This window comes from Panthera uncia (assembly GCF_023721935.1).
Source record: "Panthera uncia isolate 11264 chromosome E2 unlocalized genomic scaffold, Puncia_PCG_1.0 HiC_scaffold_20, whole genome shotgun sequence".
Taxonomy (NCBI): Eukaryota; Metazoa; Chordata; class Mammalia; order Carnivora; family Felidae; genus Panthera; species Panthera uncia.
The window spans coordinates 12747815-12768269 of NW_026057589.1; the positions used below are offsets into that span (position 1 = coordinate 12747815).

General features: G+C 53.1%; 1 protein-coding gene across 2 annotated transcripts in view; it reads left to right on the plus strand.

Annotated features, from left to right (window-relative positions):
* Positions 1-20455, plus strand: part of VAC14 (VAC14 component of PIKFYVE complex) — a 102917-nt gene that overhangs the window by 55034 nt on the left and 27428 nt on the right. For both annotated transcript variants that reach the window (XM_049622596.1, XM_049622595.1), the window contains exon 14: positions 7338-7470. In XM_049622596.1, coding sequence (XP_049478553.1) covers positions 7338-7470 — 133 coding nt within the window. The remainder of the gene's footprint in view (positions 1-7337; positions 7471-20455) is intronic.

Below are 20455 nucleotides of genomic sequence, written 5' to 3' on the forward strand. Positions count from 1 at the left end.
AAGGCCAGAGTCACATGCCCAGTAAGGATCAGTACCTGTCTTTCAGAGTTTGTCATCGTGATGGAAGGAGGGGGGTGCCAGAGCTGGCCACCCTGTCACCACTGCTGTGTCGAAGGCTCCCCCAGCACCACTGCCCAGGTGTTCACTAGTCTGCAGGTGGAGAGCCTCACCCTCTCCATCCCAGGCCCAGTCTCGATGAGGGACCTGCCTCCCATCTCCCTTCAGTGCTGCCCTTGGCGCGGCCCCGACTCAGCAGCAGTCTTTCCTGATGCAGCCTCTCTCTCCTGCCGGGTCAGCTGGAAGCTCCTCCTGGGCCCTGCCGTGGCCCATTAGCTTATCTCTTGCTCTGAACCAGGCAGCCGGAAAGCCTCCCAGATTTGGGCTGCTGCCGGGGGCAGAGGGCTCCCCAGCCTCAGCTGGGCCGGCTTGGAGAAAAGAGTGACTGCCTCTTGGATCAAGTCCCATGGGTGCCGCGGCTGCAGCATCTCAGCCACCCTTTCATCCATGCAGCTGAGGGGTTTGGGCCGTGCGATTCAGCAGACTCCATGCCTCCTAAGACCCCCCTGTATCACAGGCGTTGGCCTCCCTTTCTTCTGGCCCCTTGGTTCTGTGGGGGAAGCTGCCCCTTCCCCACCTGCGTCCCTGGGTTCCATGCCAGCCTCCCGGTCATGCAGCCCCCTCCTCAGAGCAATTCTTGTGCCAGGCACTGTGCTAGTCTCCTCATCCCTGTGAAGTTCACAGACAGGAACCAGCCCTGGATCTGCCCTGGGCCCCTGGCCTTTCCTCTATGCTCTCTGGGTGGCGGATCGAGATGCCCACGCGAGGGACTGACCGAGCACTTGGGCCCCAACCCACAGAGGGAGAGGAAAGGGGCTGAGAGGGTGGGGAGCTGAGCAGGGACCCTGCTGGGTCTGGGCTGGGCCACTAAGGTTTTCGCATCTGGTTTTGTTGAACTGTAACTCACATTGCCTATTGAGGCCAGAGCTATTTTTATCCTGACATGTGAGGCTCCTTCGCGTCATAGCCACAAAACTCAATCTAAAACATCCCAGCGAAGGTTGTTTGTGAGACGTTCTGCAGATTCTCATGTCGCCACATCAGGTTTCACTTAGCAACATCTGCATGGCTGGCTCCCTGGCCGCCCACCCCACCAGCCCGGTTTTGTATACAGAGCGCTCCCGAAAGCATCTGTCTGCCCCACGGCCAGCCAGCAGTCACGTGAACTTCCTGCCAGAGCCCACTTCTCCAGACTTCAAACCAGAAATTCGAGGCGGGCGGCATTCAGCTGAGGGGCTGGTCCTTGGCAGGATCGGGGAATGGAAACCCCGCTCTCCTTGGCCCCTCGAAGAGTGTGACTCTCCTGAGACCCAAGGCCAGGTCGTTCCCAGCCACCCCCCTTCCTGGGCCCCAGCTCACACCCCATTTTGGTGGGCCTGGAAGACTGCGTTCGTCAATGCCACCCGAGCAAAAGCGTCCCAGGCCTGGCGTCCCAGCACCTCCCCCAAGCACAGTGTTGGAGGGCCTGCCCGGAATCAGATGCTGGGGTCCTGTCCAGGCTCTGCCCCTTCCTAAAGGAAGCCCTGAGCCCAGGGCTCCACTCTGCAAGAGCACCCGGCCCTGGGGCCCCACTCTGCAGGAGAGCCCGGCAGAGCTGGCTTTTATCAGAGCTATTGAGAAAAGAAGCCGATTCCCTGCCCAGCTGTCGAGAGTGAGGTGATGGAGGGCCGGAGGTGGACAGAAATGGCCAGCGAGGCACTTTGCACTCCCACGGGGAGAAACAGGCTGCAGTTGGGCAGAAATTCGTTCCATTGAGAGAGGCCCATCATCCGTGTAGTCACACTCCCGGCATGAGTTTGCTGACTCGCCGCCCCACCTCCTCCTCCCTCTGTAGCCCTGCCTGAGAACATCTCTCAGGTTCTGACTCAGGCCAGCCGGGCCTGAGGGGCTGGTTAGTCAGAAAAGTGGTGGGCCGGTGGGAAACGGAGGCAGGAGGAGACCGAGTAGGTCCTCACCCTGTCCGCGGTGAGCACTAAGCTGCTCCCCGTCCCTGACCAGCCCACTCAGGAAGGGCTGCCTCTCCTGCCCGGACCTGCCATTTCTATACAGTTGGGCCAGGATTGCAGTGAGCTTTCTGAGGCTCCCAGCCCAGTCCTGCAGAGGCTCCTCCTCGAGAGAGTCCATTCTGGTGGGTGGGAGCCTGAGGAACAAAATTCCCTACCCCAACAGCTGCAGGCCCCAGCAGGCCGGGCCCCAGTAGCTCCCTGACTCTCCCATAAGCCTGGTCTGGGTCGCAGGCAGGCTCCCGGCCCCCCACTCAGTTTGCTCTTTGTAGCCTTTAAACAGTTGGGAGCACTGGGAGGGCTGAGCTGTGGAAGTTTTCCCAGCAACCACTACTGTGAGAATGTGAGTCACTTGCCGTGGCTTCTCCCAGATGTCACTCTGCCCTCCTCCTCCCTCCCTCTAAGGGCCTCAGCGCCAGGGGCCGCGTGCAGGCCTGGACATCGAGAGTTGATTGTGTGGCCCAGAGGGGGCTTTGGCTGAGAAGACCAGGAATGTGTTCAGAGCAGCCCCAAGCCTTTCCTTCTGCTGTCTTAGGCCAGCCATCAGCGGAGAGACGGGCAGATCTGCCTCCCCGAATGTGGGGCCAGGGATGGGGGAGTCACAGATAATCATACCCTCTTCTCCTCACAGCCTCCCTGCCTCCCAGCAGAGCACTGTGAACTTGTCCCAGATCTGAAATCTCTTCACTCAGAGACTTTCCAGACTGTCCCCCAGCCCTCAGTCATCCATTCCAAGACCCAGAGAATGGGAACAGGTTGCCCCTTGCAGTGCTCTGTCGGAGTCATGGCGTGTTTGCGAATAGCAGCAGCCCCCGTTCATTGGGCACAGGCTGTGTGGCAGGCCCCGGTCCCAGTACATTCAATGTGTTGTCTCATTTAATAAGGGCTCTTATTGGGGGTGCCTGGCTGACTCAGTTGGTGGAGCATGCAACTCTTGATCTCAGGGTAGTGAGTTCAAGCCCCACCTTGGGCATAAGGATTACTTAGTAAAACTTAAATAAATAAATAAATAAATAAATAAATAAATAAATTTTTTTTGACTGAAGGAATAGGGGCTCTTAATGCCCCCACTTTATAGATGAAGAAACCGAGGCTTAGGATAAGAGACTTCCCCCAACCTGTGCCGCTAGTAAGCGGTGGACATCTGATCTGAACCGGGTCTAATGGATTCCCAAGCCTTGCTCTAAAACACTATGCTTGATGTTTCCGCCTGCCCGAGATACCGGGCCCCTTGGAAATGGAGACTGTAGCCCCGCATCAGGGAGTATTTATGATCACTCCCTGTTTGGTTCCCTTTGTCTTTTGGAACCCAAATGGTCCTAAGCCTGGAAATGATGTAGGTTGGAGGGTACGTATACAGAAACAAGCCGACAGGGATACAGGGAGCCATCACAAATGGGCACCCAGGAGAAGGTTCCAGTCCACACACACCGCCAGTGTTGGGGGTATGCAGCCAGGCCACCGTGGGCAGTGTGGGGACAGGGAGGAGGTACTTTAACAGCTGTATCTGCAGCCACCTCTTCAGAGATCAGCCCCAGCTGGGCCCAGGGTAACTCAATCTGTAAGAATGTGACACTTGATTCTGCAAACAGCCCCACTGGGCCAGGGAGCAGAGACTGTTTGCCATTCCAGAGTCACTCAGGACCTCCCAGGCCAGGCTGTTCCGGGCAGGGACCCAGAGCAACACACTGCAAACATCAAGTTCAGTGAGGCCTGCCCTTGAACTGGCCTTCTTACTCCAGGCTCGCCCCTTGCACGCAGTTCAAGGGGGCTGTGTAGAGGTTCTCGGGAGAGAGGACAGTAGTTTGAAGGCGTGACTCCTGGTAAGGAATGCTCACAGATTGATTCACAGCTGGGAGAAGTGAAACAAAAAGGCACCTTTTCCAGTTCCCAGCCACTTCCCCGCCAGGAGCACTCAAGGACGTAAGGGAAGTCTGAGTTGAGCAAAAAACTACTGAAAGGAGGGTTTTACTGCTTCTTCTGACCACTGGCATCTAATGAAGTCAGCCCCTGGGGCTCCCATGTAGGGCTTGCTTCTGGTACTGTGGATGGTTCCACACATTCATGTTTTGTGCTTGGGGCTGATGTTTCTGGGAGGAGATGCCCCTGACACAGCCAAGCTCGGTTCCCTGTTTTATGCAGGCGTGTGGCCACCCTCTCCCTGGTCTGGGGAGGAAGTCAGGGCTTTAGAGCCAAAGAGAGGCCAGCCTGGAGAGTGATGGCCCCGATGTCTCTGTCGGCCACTCTGCTTCCCCCAGTGTCGTCCCTGAGTTCCCAGAGGGCGGCGGCCAGGTGCTTTCTCCAGACAGTATCATTGTCTCTGTGTCCTCAGTATTGGCAGGGTCTTAGCTCCGTTCTTCTGCCTCCTGCTTCCTAACTCACTAACCCCAAACCTCCCCAAGCACCAGGAGTGGGCGGCCTGTGTAGCTGTTGGGAACATGGGCCCTGAAGACCAGCTGCCTGGGCTCAGAGACCACCACTCACCGGCTCTGTGTCTTTGGCTAATCCTCAGCCTAATTCACAGCTTCTCCACATATATGATGAGAATAATAATAGCACATATTTTCAAGTATTGATTTGAGGATTAAATTAGATACTGTGCGTAAAGGTTTTAGATATGCGTGGCACATAGTAAGTCCTCAGTAAATGGTAACTGCTGGTTGGCTCTTAAGATGCCATGTTGGGGAGATGTTGGTCAAAGGGTACAAACTTCCTGTTAGAGGTTAATAAGTTCTGGGCATCTAACATAAAAGCAGTGATTATAATTAGTAAGACTATACTTAAAAAGACTATACTTGGAAAATGCTAAGAGAGTAGATTGTAAATGTTCTCACCACAAAAAACAATGGACAGATGAACAAAGAAAAAACAAATGAAGGTATTGGCTAACTCCACAGCTAAATGGTAATCATTTTGCAATGTATACATGTATAAAAACAATACATTGTGCACCTTAAACTTATATAATGTTATACGTTAATGTTACCTCAATAAAGCTAGACAAAAATACAATATAAAAAAAATAAAGCATCTAGGGGCACCTGGGTGGCTCGGTCAGTCAAGCATCCAACTCTCTTGATTTCAGCTCAGGTCATGATCTCACAGTTTGTGAGATCAAGCCCTGCGTGGGGCTCTGCACTGATAGCAAGGAGCCTGCTTGGGGTGCTCTCTTTCCTCTTTCTCTGCCTCTCTCTCTCTCTCTCTCTCTCTCTCTCTCTCTCTCAAATAAACCTTAAAAAAAAAACAAAGCATCTAAAAAAGAAAGCCGATATCATGTTATACTGGGACAGTTGGAGATCCATCTACATGCAAAAGAATTCAGACTCCTTCTTCACACCATATACAAAAATTAAAATAGAGACCTAAATGTAAGAGCTATGTTTTTGAAAAAACAACTTTTAGAAAGAAGCATACCAGTAAATCTTTATGACCTTCCCCTCCACTAGGATGGCTATAATCAAAAGACAGGTGATAACAAGTGTTGGCAAGGATGTGGGAAAATTGGAACCTCACGCCCTGCTGGTGGGAATGCAAAACGGTGCAGCACTGTGGAGAGCAGTCGGGCAGTTCCTTAGAACTTACACATAGAGGCACCATAGGATTCAGAAATTCCACTCGTGGGTATATAGCCAAAAGTAATGAAAACCTGTACACACAAAAACTTATACATGAATGTTCATAGCAGCATTATTCTCTCTTTTTTTAATTAAGTAAGCTCTACACCCAATGTAGGACTTGAAGTCATGACCCCAAGATCAAGAGTCTCATGCTCTACTGACCGAGCCGACCAGGTGTCCTGTAGCATTATTCTTAATAGCTAAAAAGTGGAAGCAACCAAACGTCCAGCAACTGATGAATGGATAAAATGTGGTATATCCATACAATGGCAGATTATTCAGCCACAAAAAATGAATACAGAGTGGACACAGACTACAACATGGGTGAACCTTAATTAACTATTATGCCAAGTGGAAGAAGCCACATACTATATGATTCCTTTGATACAAAATGTCCAGAATAGGCAAGTCCATTGAGACAGAAAGTAGATTAATGATTGGCAGTAGCTGGTGGAGGGAAGAATGGGGAGTGACAGCTAGTGGGTGCGAGATTTCTTTTTGGGGTGATGAAAATGTTTTGGAATTAGTGGTGATCAATGCGCAATTTTATGAATATACTGGAAACCACTGAATTGTACACTTTACAAGGATGAGCTTTATGATGTGTGGATTGTATCTGTTAAGCTGGTGTGTGTGTCTATGTGTCTGTGTTTAAATGCCCTGTTAGTGCCTTGGGCAGGGGGGATGAGGATTCCTACTGTCTCTAACACCTCTTCCCAGCAGTGTTGTTACAAAAGAAAGACGAGGAAATCCCATAGCTGTATGAATATACTACACGGGGATCAGCCAGGCATTCCATCAGCCCTGCTCTTACCCTTCCATGCCGGATACCTTGCGGAGGGGAGCTGGGCTGGGCTGGATCTGGGAGGGGGCTATGCTGGGCTGGATCTGGGAGAGGGGCTGAATCTGGCCCTTAGTGTATTTTCAGCTGGGATACATATCAGAGGGATACCCCGAATGTGCTTCTGGTTCTGAAGACAGCTCTGCGCTTTGAAAGTCTTTAGACTTTAGAGTACTAGTCTAAACGAGCATCTTGGCCCAAAGAAGAAAAATGACAGATTTGAAAACACTGAGTGAAGATTGAAGCCTTTGGTAACATTTTGTCAGTGTGTGCTGTCTTCGATCCAACAGGTGTGCGCGTCGTATACCTTTTCGTGAGCACTGTTGGGAAAGGAGTGTGAGTTTTGTTGACTTTTGGTGTCGTGTGCCTCTTTCACCCCTTTTTTCTCTTTCGCTTGTCACGTGTCCTTAACGAGCCAAAATGAAGCCCAAGTGTGTTTTATTTACTGAAATAATAGGTACAGGTTTGTTTTCTAAGGAAAAAAAAAAAAAAAAAAAAAAAAAAAAACTCCTAGCACACATACCAGTGGGTCTTACAGATAGAAGGTGTTCAGTAAGTAATTGGGGGTTGGCTGGAGAGGTGGACAGGTAAATGGGTATTTGTGCAGTAAGCAAAGTTGTATTTGCTTATACATACTTGTATAGCCCTTGCCTTTTTGCCATTAACCCGAGGACTTTGATTAAAGATTTTTCCATCACCTTGTTACACACAGACCCCACCACCGCCTTTTTTGGCATTTACAATTGTTTATGATCTGTGGGGGTCCCGTCACCCTGTGGACACATAGAGTAAATCCCGGCTCTGTCCCTTTCTCTGCAGGTACCAAAGGCTTAGAATGTTCTCCTTCCACCCCTACCATGAACTCCTACTTTTATAAGTTCATGATCAACCTTCTCAAGAGGTTCAGCAGCGAACGCAAGCTCCTGGAGGTCCGAGGTGCTTTCATCATCAGGTTAGGCTCTGTGTGCCTTCTCTTCCTCGCACAGCCACGGTTTTTCATGTCACACCCTTGCGAAAGGGCGGAGCAAGCATTTTCTCTTTCACTTCTCTTTCCTCCTTTTCCTTTGCGTTTGTTCTTGAAGAAACAAGCCTCCCTCACACCGGGTGGCTGGTGCTGCCAACACGAGACAGGTCAGTGTCGCCGTTTCTCGCCCAAATGAGGTTTTCACTTATTGAGACGCTTTTCCCCTGAGGTTAAATGTCCTCTCATTAAGCGCCCTTGTTTGGAGTCTTTGGGGGAGAAAGTATGTGAGCCAGATGGAACATGAAACGGGGCTGTACTCAGGTGCCCAGCTGCCAGCATGGGGTTTGGCCAGGCAGAACTGGGTTCTTGAGTCGTGCGAGCCTTGTCCTGGACAGTCCTTTCTAGGCCTCTAGAACTCCCAGCAGCAGCAGCATGACTGAGTCTGGCCCTTGGCCTCCCCATTGGCTCCAAGGAGCCAGGTCACCAGAAGAGCGACTGTCAGGTCACCAAAATCTAGGTGGGGCACGAATTTCTCCAGGCTTCCCAACAAAGCCAGGCGGAGTGGTTTTCTGGAGTAGTCTGAGTGGCCTCAGATGCTCTACGGCTGTAGTTCTCAGCCCTGGCTGGCTGCCTGTTAAGTCACCAAAGGGTCTCATCCTGACCCATGAAATAAGCAGCTGGGGTGCTGGGTACTGAAGCTGTCCAGGATGCTCAGGAAACTGAACCAGTGTGGTCCATGGAGTCGGGAAGGCGCCTGAGGCCACCTGCGGGGTCCAGGGGCTGAAGGGGGATTGCCAGCAGAGGGTCCAGCCTGAACAGAGCCCTCAAATCAAAAAGCGTGGAGAGTTCATCTTGCTGTGATCCAGAGGGCAAGGGGAGAGGGGCCCAGCCTTGCTGGACACACCAAGGGTTGGGGACCTCACCCAGAGGCTGGGGGGTAGGGGGAGCCACTGAAAGGGCTGGGATTAGGGGGACAGTGTGACCAGATTTGTGTTTCAGGGGTGGGTGGAGAGAGCAAGGCGGATGTGCGGGAGACCAGATGGGAGGCTGTTGTCCAAGTGGGAGATGGTGACTGCTTGGTAGAGGGATGGGAAGAAGCAGCGGCATTCTGTAATTCGTAAGAAGTATCATTAGTGACCGATTACCTGAGGGCCTGAGGGGACAGGGTGTTGGGAATGACACCCAGGACTCTCGTGTGAGCACGGAGTGGCTGGTAGTGGCAGTCCCTGAGAGGGGAGCTCTGGAGGACGAGCAGGGAGGAAGGAGGGTCCCGTGTTTGAGTTTAAATTGCTTTGGTGACATCAAAGGAGGATGAAGAAGCAGGTTGCTATACCTGACTCTCAAAAGAGGGACCTATGGCCAAGATACAAATCCAGAAGTTGATAACATGGTCATTCATTCATTCACTCACAAGATATTTACTGAATACTGACTCTGCAGAGTACCACCCTAGATGGTTCCGTCCTTGTGGGGCTTTCCTTCTTAGGGAATAAGAACGGTCAGTGGTAAGAGGGGCAGAGGCGGAAGGGAAAGGGCCTGAGGCCACTGAGCCCTAGGGAGCTCCAGTGTGTAATGGTTGGGGAGAGAAGGAGAAGCCAGGAGAGGAGGCTGAGAAGAAGGACCTGAGAGGTGGGAAGAAGTGAAAGGGGGTGGCAGGAGGCACTGAGGGGAGATGAGGCCCCGCAGGGGTCTGCCAGGAGCCTGCCCAGCCACCAGGAAAGCTGAGGGAGGGAAATGCGAGGAGCAGGCCCCTGGCCACTTCATTCCACACTGCCTGCCAGGGCCCTAGCTCGAGGGCTGAGGGTGATTTGAGGGCACGAGACAAAAGACTGAGCTGCAGGAGGGGGCAGGCCTGCCTGGCCAGAAGGACCAACAGCAGGACCATAAAGTTTCTGCCCGTTGGGAGGAAGGGGCTTCTGATGGTCCAGACCACCAAAAGGTATCCCCGTGGTGGTGGAAGTCTGTCACTGCCCTCGTGCTTTTCTGAGGTCGTATAGAGCAGGGTTTTTCAAGCTCAGCGCCGTTGGCATTGGGGGCTGTCCTGCTGTGGGATCTAGGGCAGCACCCCCCGCCCCTGCCCACTCATGTCCGCAGCACCCCCGCCCTCCCAGCTGGGACGATCAGAAATGTTTCCAGACATTGCCAGGTGCCCCCTGGGTAACAAAATCATCCCGGGTGAGAACCACAGTTACAGAGGGACAGATTGGATTCTTATCCTGATTGGCCAGAAGAAGCTTTGCACAGCTTTTCTTCACATCGAGTTGGACAGTCGGTGGGATTGAAGTGGAGATTAGAAGTGGTACAGGAGACCCCCCACCAGGAAAGCGATGGTCTAGCCCCACAGGAGTGACAGTTTACTTTATATGGTTTTCCAAATTACAGACGTGTCAGTTCTCTTGATGAGCCCTCCTTGCCTGGAAGCCTTTCAAGAACCAGCAGAGAGAGAGGCCTTTGAAGAAGGCAATTGTAACTAGCCTCCCCCTGGAGAACTGGACTGTAATGGGTTTTTCCATCCTCTACCAGCCTCACACACTCCATCAGGGGCTCGGAGAGAAGGAGCTCAGAGCAGTAAGCAGCATCCCCAGACGGCACCAGGCAGAAGTGTGGGCACCGTGGGCACACGTGCGTGTTCTCCCCACCCGCTCGGGAGCCCTAGGCTCTGAGAAGCTGGTGACCTGGTGGCCAACACCATGTTCCACTTACAGCCGCTAGGGTAGTGAGGCCTCACTTGCTTTGTCTAGTGTCTCCCTAGCAGCCTGGGCTGATGGGAATCCTCATTTTGTAGAAGGGAACTGAGGAAGCCACATGCCTGCCAGGCTTGGTGGGAGCCACGCTGCAGACCTTTGCTCTCCGCTAATTCTGCACCCACCACTTTATCCCTTCTGTGAGAGAGTGCAGGGCCAGGTACCTTGAGGGGCCCTGTACAGCCTGTGGGCTGGGACCACCTGGAGCCCAGCTCCTTAGAGGGTCCTCTGGGCCTGTGGGCTCTCCTTCCTCATCCTCCTGAGGGCTTAGTATGTCCAGCCTGGCTGTCTGTTCCGGGGCTCACACCCCTCGTGGACCCCACCAGGGCTTCACTGGGCACCGAGCCTGGCCCCAGGCCGTGCCTCACTGCTACACCACACAGCCTGAGGTCTTCTAGCCCTTGGCACTAGCACGGGAACCCAGTGGGCTGGGATGGAGGGATCCTTATGGCTGGGCCCCTCACACTTATCCCTCCCAGTCCTTTGCTTCGTTTGTCCAGCCTGCCATCCCCCCAGAAGCAGCACCAGCACCTGCTTCCTCTGGGTAGTGCCAGCTCTCTGGACCTGCTGCCTGCTAAGCCCGCCGGCCAGGCCACCACTGACCAGCCCGGGCCACAGTCCCAGCCCCCCAGCCCAGGTTCTCAGGGTGCACACGGCACGCATCAGACATGGAGGAGGACTTGAAGACATGTGCTGTCCTCCTCCTTCCTGTGATCAGACAGGGAGTGAGAGCCTTCAGCGAAGGTTGCTGGGGACCAGCTGTCGGGAGCGTCAGCCTGCCTGTCTACTTCTCGTTTCATTTCCTTATTTTTTGCTGACGGCTTTAAAGAGGAGCATAATGATGGTCCATGCAGACTGCTGAGATGAAGCCACAGGCCTAAGAAACACACAATGATTTAACCCTTTCCTTCAGGTGTTAGGCAAAGAGAGAGAGGAAGAGACTCTTCTGACGGACAAGTTGAAAGCCATTGTTTGTGCAGTAGCGCATTTAGCTCAGGGAGCAGGAGTGCTTGCTGTCCGTAGGACAGAAGCACCCAGAGCTGTTGAAGACAGACATCTGGTGGGCATCTTGTTGTCGAGGAAGATGCGTGATTTCCCTCGGGACCCTGGAGTGTTTCCTCTCCCCCCGTGGCTTTCCCAGGCTGTACCTGCCCAAGGGGGTGGGGGTGGGCCCCTGAACTCCCGCCGGGCCCCTGAGCAAGTTGGACATCCTCTGTGTCCATGTGGCCTTGTTATCTGGTGGACATAACATTTTAGACACGTGTTGAACTTGGGGGAGCCAGTGGCTCCAAAGCCTCATCTCAGCTAGACTCGCTGAGACCTGCTCTGGGCCCAGGCCCTTCTCGTAGCTGCAGGAGTTGAAAGGAGGGAAGAGGGCACATGGGGCGAGGGTGCCAGAGGGTTCTGGGCATCCCCCAGCCCTGCCCACACCTGTCCCCCATCCCTGGACTTCACAGAAATGGGGCAGATGGGCCTCCCACAGGTCCTTGGGAGTCAGGTAGAGACTGGAACTTCTGGAGTCAAAGAGACTTGGGTTCGAGTCCCACTTCCTCCAGTCTGGGGCTGTGTGACCTATTTCTACAGTGCCTGCCTTGCCGTTTTGCGGAGAGGGTGACACGAGACCATGCGTGCTACGCCTCTCAGCACAACCTGATAAACGGGGGCTCTTGTTCCTCCTCGTGACACAGCCTCTGCCTCCCATGGTGGTCTGGGAGAACGGGAAATCAGACCCCAGAGAGGGTGAAATAATGGAAGCTTCTGTGCCGAGAGCTGGCCCTGGCACGCCAGGCCTAGGGCCCCGGCACCACGAGCACCCACCAGCAGCCCGGCCCCGGTCCCATTAAAACAACTCTGCCCCAAGTAGGTGTTCGTGTACATTTCCCTCCTCCGGCCCCTTCCCACCCCCCAAGCCGCCGCAGCAGAACAAGCGCAGGGCTTGTTTTCCCATGAACCGCGCCACTTATACTCAGTAGAAAAGGAGAGGAGGGAGAAAACGCAGCCCCTTTGATAAACTGTGATATGAACTGCAGCAGAATCCAACAGCTGTGATCTTTACAAGGCCTGCTTCTGTGCTGGGAAGTGAGCGAGTCTCAGGACGCTCCACTCTGCCGGCCAAGATGGCCCTCTGGCCAGCCGTCTTTTGGCTTAACCAACTGTGCTTCCCCCCTCCTCTTCCTCCCTGCCGCCTCGCAGAGAGGACTTGACAGAGAATGCTTGCTTTTTAACAAGTGCCTGCTGGGAACTCAAAGGCTCCAACCCCAACCAGCCCAGCTGATGGTGGATGAGGTCCTGAGCACCCTTTCTGGGGAGACGGGTGCCCCTAAGATGAGACATTTGAAGGGGATGGACCAGGGGCCCAAGTGGGAGGCAGGAAGCGGTCATGAGTCTTCTTCCATGAGACCCTAACCCAGAGAAGCCCTGAGATAAGGCTTCTAGTTCATTCTGGCCTTCCTCTCACCTCTCCAGTTCAGCAAGCACAGTCCCTAAGATGTACCCCAGCTAATCCTGCCCTTGCCCTACCCTCCCTCCTCCAGGTTCGCATAAGAGCCCTGTGTTTGTGGGCAGGGGCAGGGGGAAGATTGGCCGCTGAGATGGGTGGTGGGAACCCAGGGCCTAGGAAGCCACTGGAGACTGGACTTGTTTTTAATTGCATCAGGGAAGGGCCTCAAGAGAAGAAGCTTTGTTTCATGCTGTAATTGGGAAATTCCACTTTGCTGTCCTCGTGTGGTCCACCAGTGAGACGGGCCCTGGGCTGGAGCCACATCACCAACGTGGCTGGGGCAGCCCACATGGGCTCACCCTCCCCACCCAGCTCACCTTCTCACTCTCTGTGTCCTCCCAAGCCTTCCCAGCCTCTGGAGCTCCTTGGCATCAGGCAACCCCCTTAACCATCTTCCTACGTGCCACTTGACGTGCCAGGGGGCATTGGCCAGGCCCTCCAGAGCCCATTGTGCCGATGCTAATGAAAGAAGAATCTGGGTAAAGTGGCACGCCCCAGATCCTTGGTTCACATGGCATGTTAGGAAATCACACTTTGCCTCTGGCCCCTAGCCCGTGGGAGAGCGCTTCTGTGAGGCCCGCTCGCTTTCTTCCACTCTCCCCTTTAATGGAATGCACTCCTTTGCTCCAAATAAAAAGAAATCGCCTTGACAAACCTGTGCCAACCTAAGTCTGTCTGCTGGAAGGGACCCTGATGCACCTACCCAGAATGCGGGTGGAATCTGATCTTTTATTAGTTTGAAGCCATATTGATTAGGTCCCCAGCCGAGAGGAAGGAGGCAGGACGTTGAACAGGGCTGGAAGAATTCTTCCAAGGAATTTTTTCCCTCTCAGAGCTTCTTTTCTTGCTGACCTTAAGTAAGTCTGCCCAGCTCCTGTGTAAATCTTCCAGAGGTTTCCACAGTCATTCTTCCCTAGAGACCAGGGGGCTGGGGCGCTTTTGTTGAGACAGAGGATAGCGAAGGGAGTGTGTGGCAGAAGCTGTATTGCACAACCAGCTCTTGGCTTTGATCTAACTGGAGACAGCTGAGAGAACGTGACTGGCAGGGAAGCACAATCTGACATGCCAGAGTTGGAGAGGAAAAAAGTCTGCCCTCAGAGGTAAAATCCAAAGATGTCTTTGGGAAGGGCAAAATTCAGCCAGTCCAGAGAGCCCAACCTGGTCTATTTCCACTGTCTCCTAACCCGTGGAAAGTGCTGCATCCCAGCACCTCACAGAACCATGTGTGACCCGGGGCTGCCCTGGAGGGCTGGGGACCTGGAGGCCGGCCAGTGGCTTTGCTCTGCCTCCTCCAGGCAGTCTGCACACTGTTCCTGTCAGGCCCACTGTCACACACAGTGGTGCTCCCTGTAAGAAGTATGTATTTTCTTCTGGAAAATGGAAACCACATGTGGTGGGCTTCGTTAGGCCAGGCTGGGATTAATTAGGTCCTACTGGGAGTGGTGGGGGAGGAGAGGAAGTGCTGGCCAGAGGGAGCCCTGCTCAGTGTGAGCTGAGGCCTAGGGAGCTTCACAGGAAGTGTCTCCATGTTTCAAGGGTCTGCTTGCTTTAGCAGAGCTTGTGGGAAGTTAGAGGTGAACTTGGCAGGGGGAGGCCATGTGACCCAAGCAGCCCTCCTCCCACGGAGCCAGCCATTCACCTTGCATCTAGAATCACCCGTAAAGGGGTTGAGGACTCAGGAACAGACTAGTGGGAAAGCTCATTCTGTGCCCATCACACGGCAATACCTTGGACTCCTCATTGTGTGGGTGCTGGCACTTGCTGGGTTCTTCCCAGCCTCAGATTAAAAGCACTTTCTTAGGGACGCCTGGGTGGCTCAGTCAGTTGGGCGGCCGACTTCGGCTCAGGTCATGATCTCACGGTCCGTGAGATCGAGCCCCGCGTCGGGCTCCGTGCTGACAGCTCACAGCCTGGAGCCTGTTTCGGATTCTGTGTCTCCCTCTCTCTGACCCTCCCCCGTTCATGCTCTGTCTCTGTCTCAAAAATAAATAAAACATTAAAAAAAAAAAATTTAAAAGCACTTTCTTGGGGCACCTGGGTGGCTCAGTCAGTTGAGCATTCAACTCTTTTGTTTGTTTGTTTGTTTTTATTTATTTTTCAGAAAGAAAGAATGAGAGCGGGGCAGGGGCAGAGAGTGGGAGACACAGAATCTGAAGCAGGCTCCAGGCTCTGAGCTGTCAGCACAGAGACCGACGCAGGGCTTGAACTCAAACCATGAGATCATGATCTGAGTTGAAGTCGGACACTTAACCGACTGAGCCACCCAGGCGCCCAAGCATGCGACTCTTGATTTCAGCTCAGGTCATGATCCCAGGGTTGTGGGATCAAGCCCCGTGTCGGGCTCTGCGTTGAGCATGAAACTTGCTTAAGATTTTCTCTCTCTCTCTCCCTCCCCCTCAAATAAAAATTTTAATTAAAATTAAAAACCACCTTCTTGTAGTCTACACACCTGAGAAGCACCAGGTTCCCAGTCCATGGCTCAGGCAGCCAGCCGGGCTGGGGGGTGACTGTCAAGAACTGTTGTCAGTGGCTGAGAACTTGATAATGAATTTCCTTCTGAAGCTTGAGAGGTTGTTTCCGAATGGAATCGGCAGTACTCTCTGGATCTGTTTATACTTTACCTAAGGATGCCAGGAAAGTAACAAAGTTTTGACCTTGGTAAGTCAGACAGCTTAGTTAATTAGCAAGTAGCTGATGGGTACGATAATGTCACATCTTAACAAAATAGTGGCAGGAATTGGCCCCTAGCAGTCCTTTCCATCCTCCTGCCTCCTTCCACCAGGGCTGCATCTGAGCCAGGACAGACAAAGGGGTGTCCTTGGTTTTGAAAGCGCTTCTGAACTCTTTCTAGAGCAGCAGTTCTTGAGTGTGTCCTGTTCATTCTTTGTAGAATGCTTCTCAGGAAGCTCTTTCCTTTATCCTGGTATCATTTCAGCTCGGGTTTCCTCCGGGGTCTCTGTGTGGGTCCTCCCGTCTCTCCCCACAAGCAGTTTCCTTCAGCAGGTAGCCATGAAGAACACACACACACACACCCTGTCCCTCTGTTAAGTAAAATACACGGAAGGTTTCTCTCGTGGGCAGTTTGTGAAAGGCCACCCAGACTAGCTGCACTTCCACATGGAAGGAGAGTTCCTGTCTCTTAGCACGTTCAGTGGTTCCACCTCAGGAGACCCTGGCCTGGGAGAAACCTGGCGCTAAATTCAGCCTCAGAAGGTGAGCACAAGCCCATGTGAAGTACATACAGTCCACAGGGACGTGTGCTTTGTAACCCAGGCTGTCATAGCCACGAAAGAGGTTCTTAGGATCTGAAGTGGATAATGGCACTTCCTTTAAAAGTTTGCAGCTTCCGGGGCGCCTGGGTGGCTCAGTCTGTTGAGCATCCGACTCTTGATTTCAGCTCAGCTCACGATCCCAGGGTCATGGGATTGAGCCCTACATCGGGCTCCACGTTGAACATGGAGCTTGCTTGAGATCTCTCCCTCCTCCCTCTGCCCCTCTCCCCACTTGCATGTGCTCGCTCTCTCACTCTCTCTCTCTCTCAAATAAAAATTTTTTTAAAAAGTTTGCAGCTTCAACTCCCAGGAACACCCTCACCCCAAGTCCTGGGACATGCACCGTGGGGCTGCTGTGTAGCCGTTCAGAGACCCCAGAGCTGAGTGTCTTGGCTGTCTTCCAGGTTGGGTGGTGGAGGCCATTTGGGAAAACTGCCCAGTTTCCAGTCTCGACTCTGCTTTTCCTCAGCCCTCAGTGGAATGAAGCTGTGCTCTCTCGTGACGTCTCCCTTTCCCCCAGCGTTGTTAACCCACAGAAAATCCCCCACCAGGACCCCTCCTGATGTGGCCTCTGCATCCTCTGCCAGGGCTCTCATCTGGCTCGCTGGCATCTCCCATGCAGAAGTGAAACGCCGAGTAAATCTGCATGTCCTTTCCTGTCTTCCTTCTGGGCCCCAGCCCTCCAGACTCCTGCTCGTCCATTATCCTGGCCTACTTCCGGTCTATATTTAGATGACAATCTCATTGGAACTGCCTGGCACTTGGACAGTGAATGTCTTTCTGGGCCTAAATCTCCGTTTTGACTTGCTCAAGAGGATGTGTCTCACCCCCTCCTTCCTCCAAGATTACTTGTTCTACCTTCTGGTTCATCACAGCTGCTTGCACCGTCCCCAGGCCTCTCTCTCTCAAACTCAGCTGGGATGGATTTCAGGTGCACTCCAGAGTCTTTTCTCCAGGCCCCTGCTGAGCGTCCCGTAATGTTTTGAGCCATGCCCCTCTGTCCCCTCAGAAACTTCTTTCCGGTGTTTTGCATCTTTCTCCACTTCCTTAGAAAGGGCACCACGTGCCCCAGCTCTGGTTCTCACACAGGACAGGCTTCCTGAACTTGGGGACATCTGAACCTCCTTGTTTGGCTCCCCCAAAGAGCTGCTGCCTTGGCCTGTAATGGCACTCCTGCGTCCATTTCACCCTCAGCCTTGTCGTCAGTAAACTCACGCCACGGATGGGCACAGCTATCTGCAGGTCCAGTCCCTTCCTCACGAAGGAAGAACAACCCTTCACGTGGCTTCAGAGGAGAACATGTCTCGGAAACTGCTCTGTCGCCAGGAGTTCTGTCTTCTGCTTTTTCTACTTGTTTTGCCATCTCTTTGGCAAAACCCTCTTCCGAAGTTGTTCTTTATTTTTTTTTTTTTTTTTTTTTTGTAGTTTTTATAAAGTTTATTTAGCTTTGAGAGAGAGCTTGTGCACACGGGGCAGAGAGAGAGGGAGACAGAAAATCCCAAGCAGCACACTGCCAGCACAGAGCCCCACGCAGGGCTTGACCTCAAAAACTGTGAGATCGTGACCTGAACCACAATCAAGAGTGGGGTGACCAATCGACTGAGCCACCCAGGTGCCCCCTGTGATGCCTTGTTTAATGTAAATTTTTCATTGTAGAACAACATACTGTCTCAAAGTGCACAAATTACAGGTGTACTCCCACTCAGTTAATTTTCGCTGATTGTCTACACCCATGTAATGAGAACTCAGGTCAAGAAGTGGCGCCTTTCTGGCACCCAGAGGTCCCTTTCGTGTCTCCTCTCGGTTACGGCCCCTCTCCCTCTCCCCAGAGTAGCCGCTGTCCTGACTTCTCACACCATAGGGTCGTTTTATCTGGTTTTGAACTTGATAGAAGTGGAATCACACAACTTGTACTCTTACGAAGGGTGGCTTCTTCTGACCCACTTTGTGTTTGTGACATTCTTCTGTGTTAGATGTGCAGTAGTTCACGTTTCTGGAGAGTATGCCACGATTCACTTACCCATTCTATTACTGATGGGCACTTGGATTATTTTCAGTCTGGTAGCATCACGTGAACATATGGGTACATTTCTCGTAGTTAGATACATACCTAAGAACTGCTGGTTCAGAGCCCATACACGTTTAGCTTTAGTAGATGTTTCTGAGGTGGCCGCATCAGTTACCGCTCAGCCGTGTATGAGAGCCTGGGTGGCCCGCCTCCTCACCGACACTTGGTCTGGTCGGTCTTCGCTGTTAGCCATTCTGGTAGGTGTGCGGTGGCCTCACCTGTGGTTTTAATCTGCGTTTCCCTGAAGACTAGTGAAGAACTTCTCATCACTAATTGGTCTTTTGGGTTTCCCCTTTTGCAATGAGCCTGTTCGAGTCCTTTCCCCATTGGGTTTTTGGTGCTTTTCTTATTGATTTGTAAAAGTTCTTCATATATTCTGGAGTCAAGTCTTTCTCAGTGTATACACTACAGTTGTCTTCCCCTGCTCCGTGGCATGCCTTTTGTTCTTTTAATAGCGTTTCATGAAAAATAGAAGTTTTTTAATGTCGTTCAGGGGATCAGTTTTTCTTCACAGTTGGCATCTTTTTTGTTTTGTGGTGCTTTTTTAGGGGATTAGGAGCTCATAAAAACTAACCATGAAGCTGCCTGTTTCTGGTTGATGTTTGTTAAGCATTCCCAGTGAGCTGGAATAAAAGCCACCTAAAACCCAAGGTATCATTTCTTAGCTCCGGACGGGGTCTTGGAGCCCACCTAGTCCAGCCTGCTTGTGTTTTGTCAAAACAGAGATTCCTGACCACCCTCCCTCCTGCCACCCAGCTGGATCCCAGGGGCTTCTGGCACAGCCAGGCCAGCTGCAGCCCGGAGTCAGGAAGCACTCACCTAGCTCAGCGCCCTGAGGGGCAGGAGGCAGGAACCCAGGTCACAGGCACCAAAACGAGCAAGGGTGTGTGTGACCAGACAGAGGCGGAGAGCAGCAAGGTCCAGGAACTCGGCGTTTCCCTGTGGTGCTGTCTCTCGTCTCGGCCTTGTTGTCTTGGTCTCTTCAAGTGGTAGAGTCGTGGCCAGCACGTCCCTGCCAGTTATGCTTAGGGGAGGGAGCTCGCATGGGCTCACGCAGGGGCAGGAGCCCACCCTGCTGGGGCAGCCATGGCAGGCACTGAGAGAGGGAAGGATTCGCTGCCCAGTGGCAACCACAGGGGCCAGCCACGCGTCTGCTCTCCTGAGCAGTTTTCTTACGTAGAAAATGAAGACGCAGATCATCGTCATCTGCTAATCCTCGGGAGGATTTAATGACGTACCAAGAAAGTGTCTAGAAGAGCGTCTAGGCCCCCAGCAGCTGTGCGGTAAGTGCCAGCAGCACCTGTGACGGTGACTGTGAGCAGTAGCATCTGCCCTCTCTTGGCGCGGTCAAGACACAAAACCCAAGACGTGAGTGGGGCGGTGGTCGCAGAGCCAGGCCTGGCACCCGTTCGCCCCCTTTCCAGCCCCTGGCTCCCTCTGATCCAGCACACTGCCACTCCGTCCGTGTTCTGAGGTTGACCGTCACTTTCTCCTGTTTTCCAAGGAAGAGTAAGAGAGACAGTCGTTGAACAAACCAACACTGCACCCCAGACGTCCTCTCTTCCTCTGCCCCTGACCTGGACCTTGCCCCGTTCAGAGCTGCCCGGTCAGGACTTGACTGCGTGTGACAGAAAAACAGCTCTCGCTCTATATTGAAAAACAGGAAGGTAGCAGTGTGCATTCAGGGACAAGGATTGGTTCATGTGTGACAAGAGCCCTCCTCGTCCTCAAGACTCATACCTTCTCACCTCCATAGCTGGCTCTTCTTCCTCCTCTTTCAACCCATCCTGGGCAGGCCATCCAGCCTGTGGCAAGATGGCCACCAGCAGCTTTCGACTTACTCCTGTCCCTCGGTGCCCCAGCCTTTAGCCGCAGTCCTAGGCTTGAGTCTCAAGGACCTGTCACTGTGGACAGAGAAGGCCTGTGCCCTGATTGTCCAGGACAGGATCGTGTGCCCACCCTCGGACTCAGGAGGAAGAGCAGTTGTTCATGGGAACCAGACCCCCAGACTGTGGATGAGGGAGGTGGACTCAACCGGTGTCCACCCTGTGGTCTAGGTCTAAATGTTGCCTGAAGGAGGATATGAAACAGGGCCCACCGTGAGGGGTGGCGCTGTGTAGTGACCAGCGACCCTCCCAGAGTCCACCACGGGGGCAGGTGGAGAATGGAATTCAGCCTCCAGCTGATCCCTCGTCTGTGGCTTCCTTCCTTTTGCAACACTGCACCTAGAGGCTGTGTGCTGTGTTGCTGGGTGTGGACTTGGTGGTTAGACACAGGGTCACTTAGCGCATCTCCCAGAATGATAGCTCCGGGCTGTGATTGAAGAGAGACGAGGAGAGTCTTGGTCTGGATTTTAGACTCAATTTGGAGTGTCCAGAAGAGACCTTCA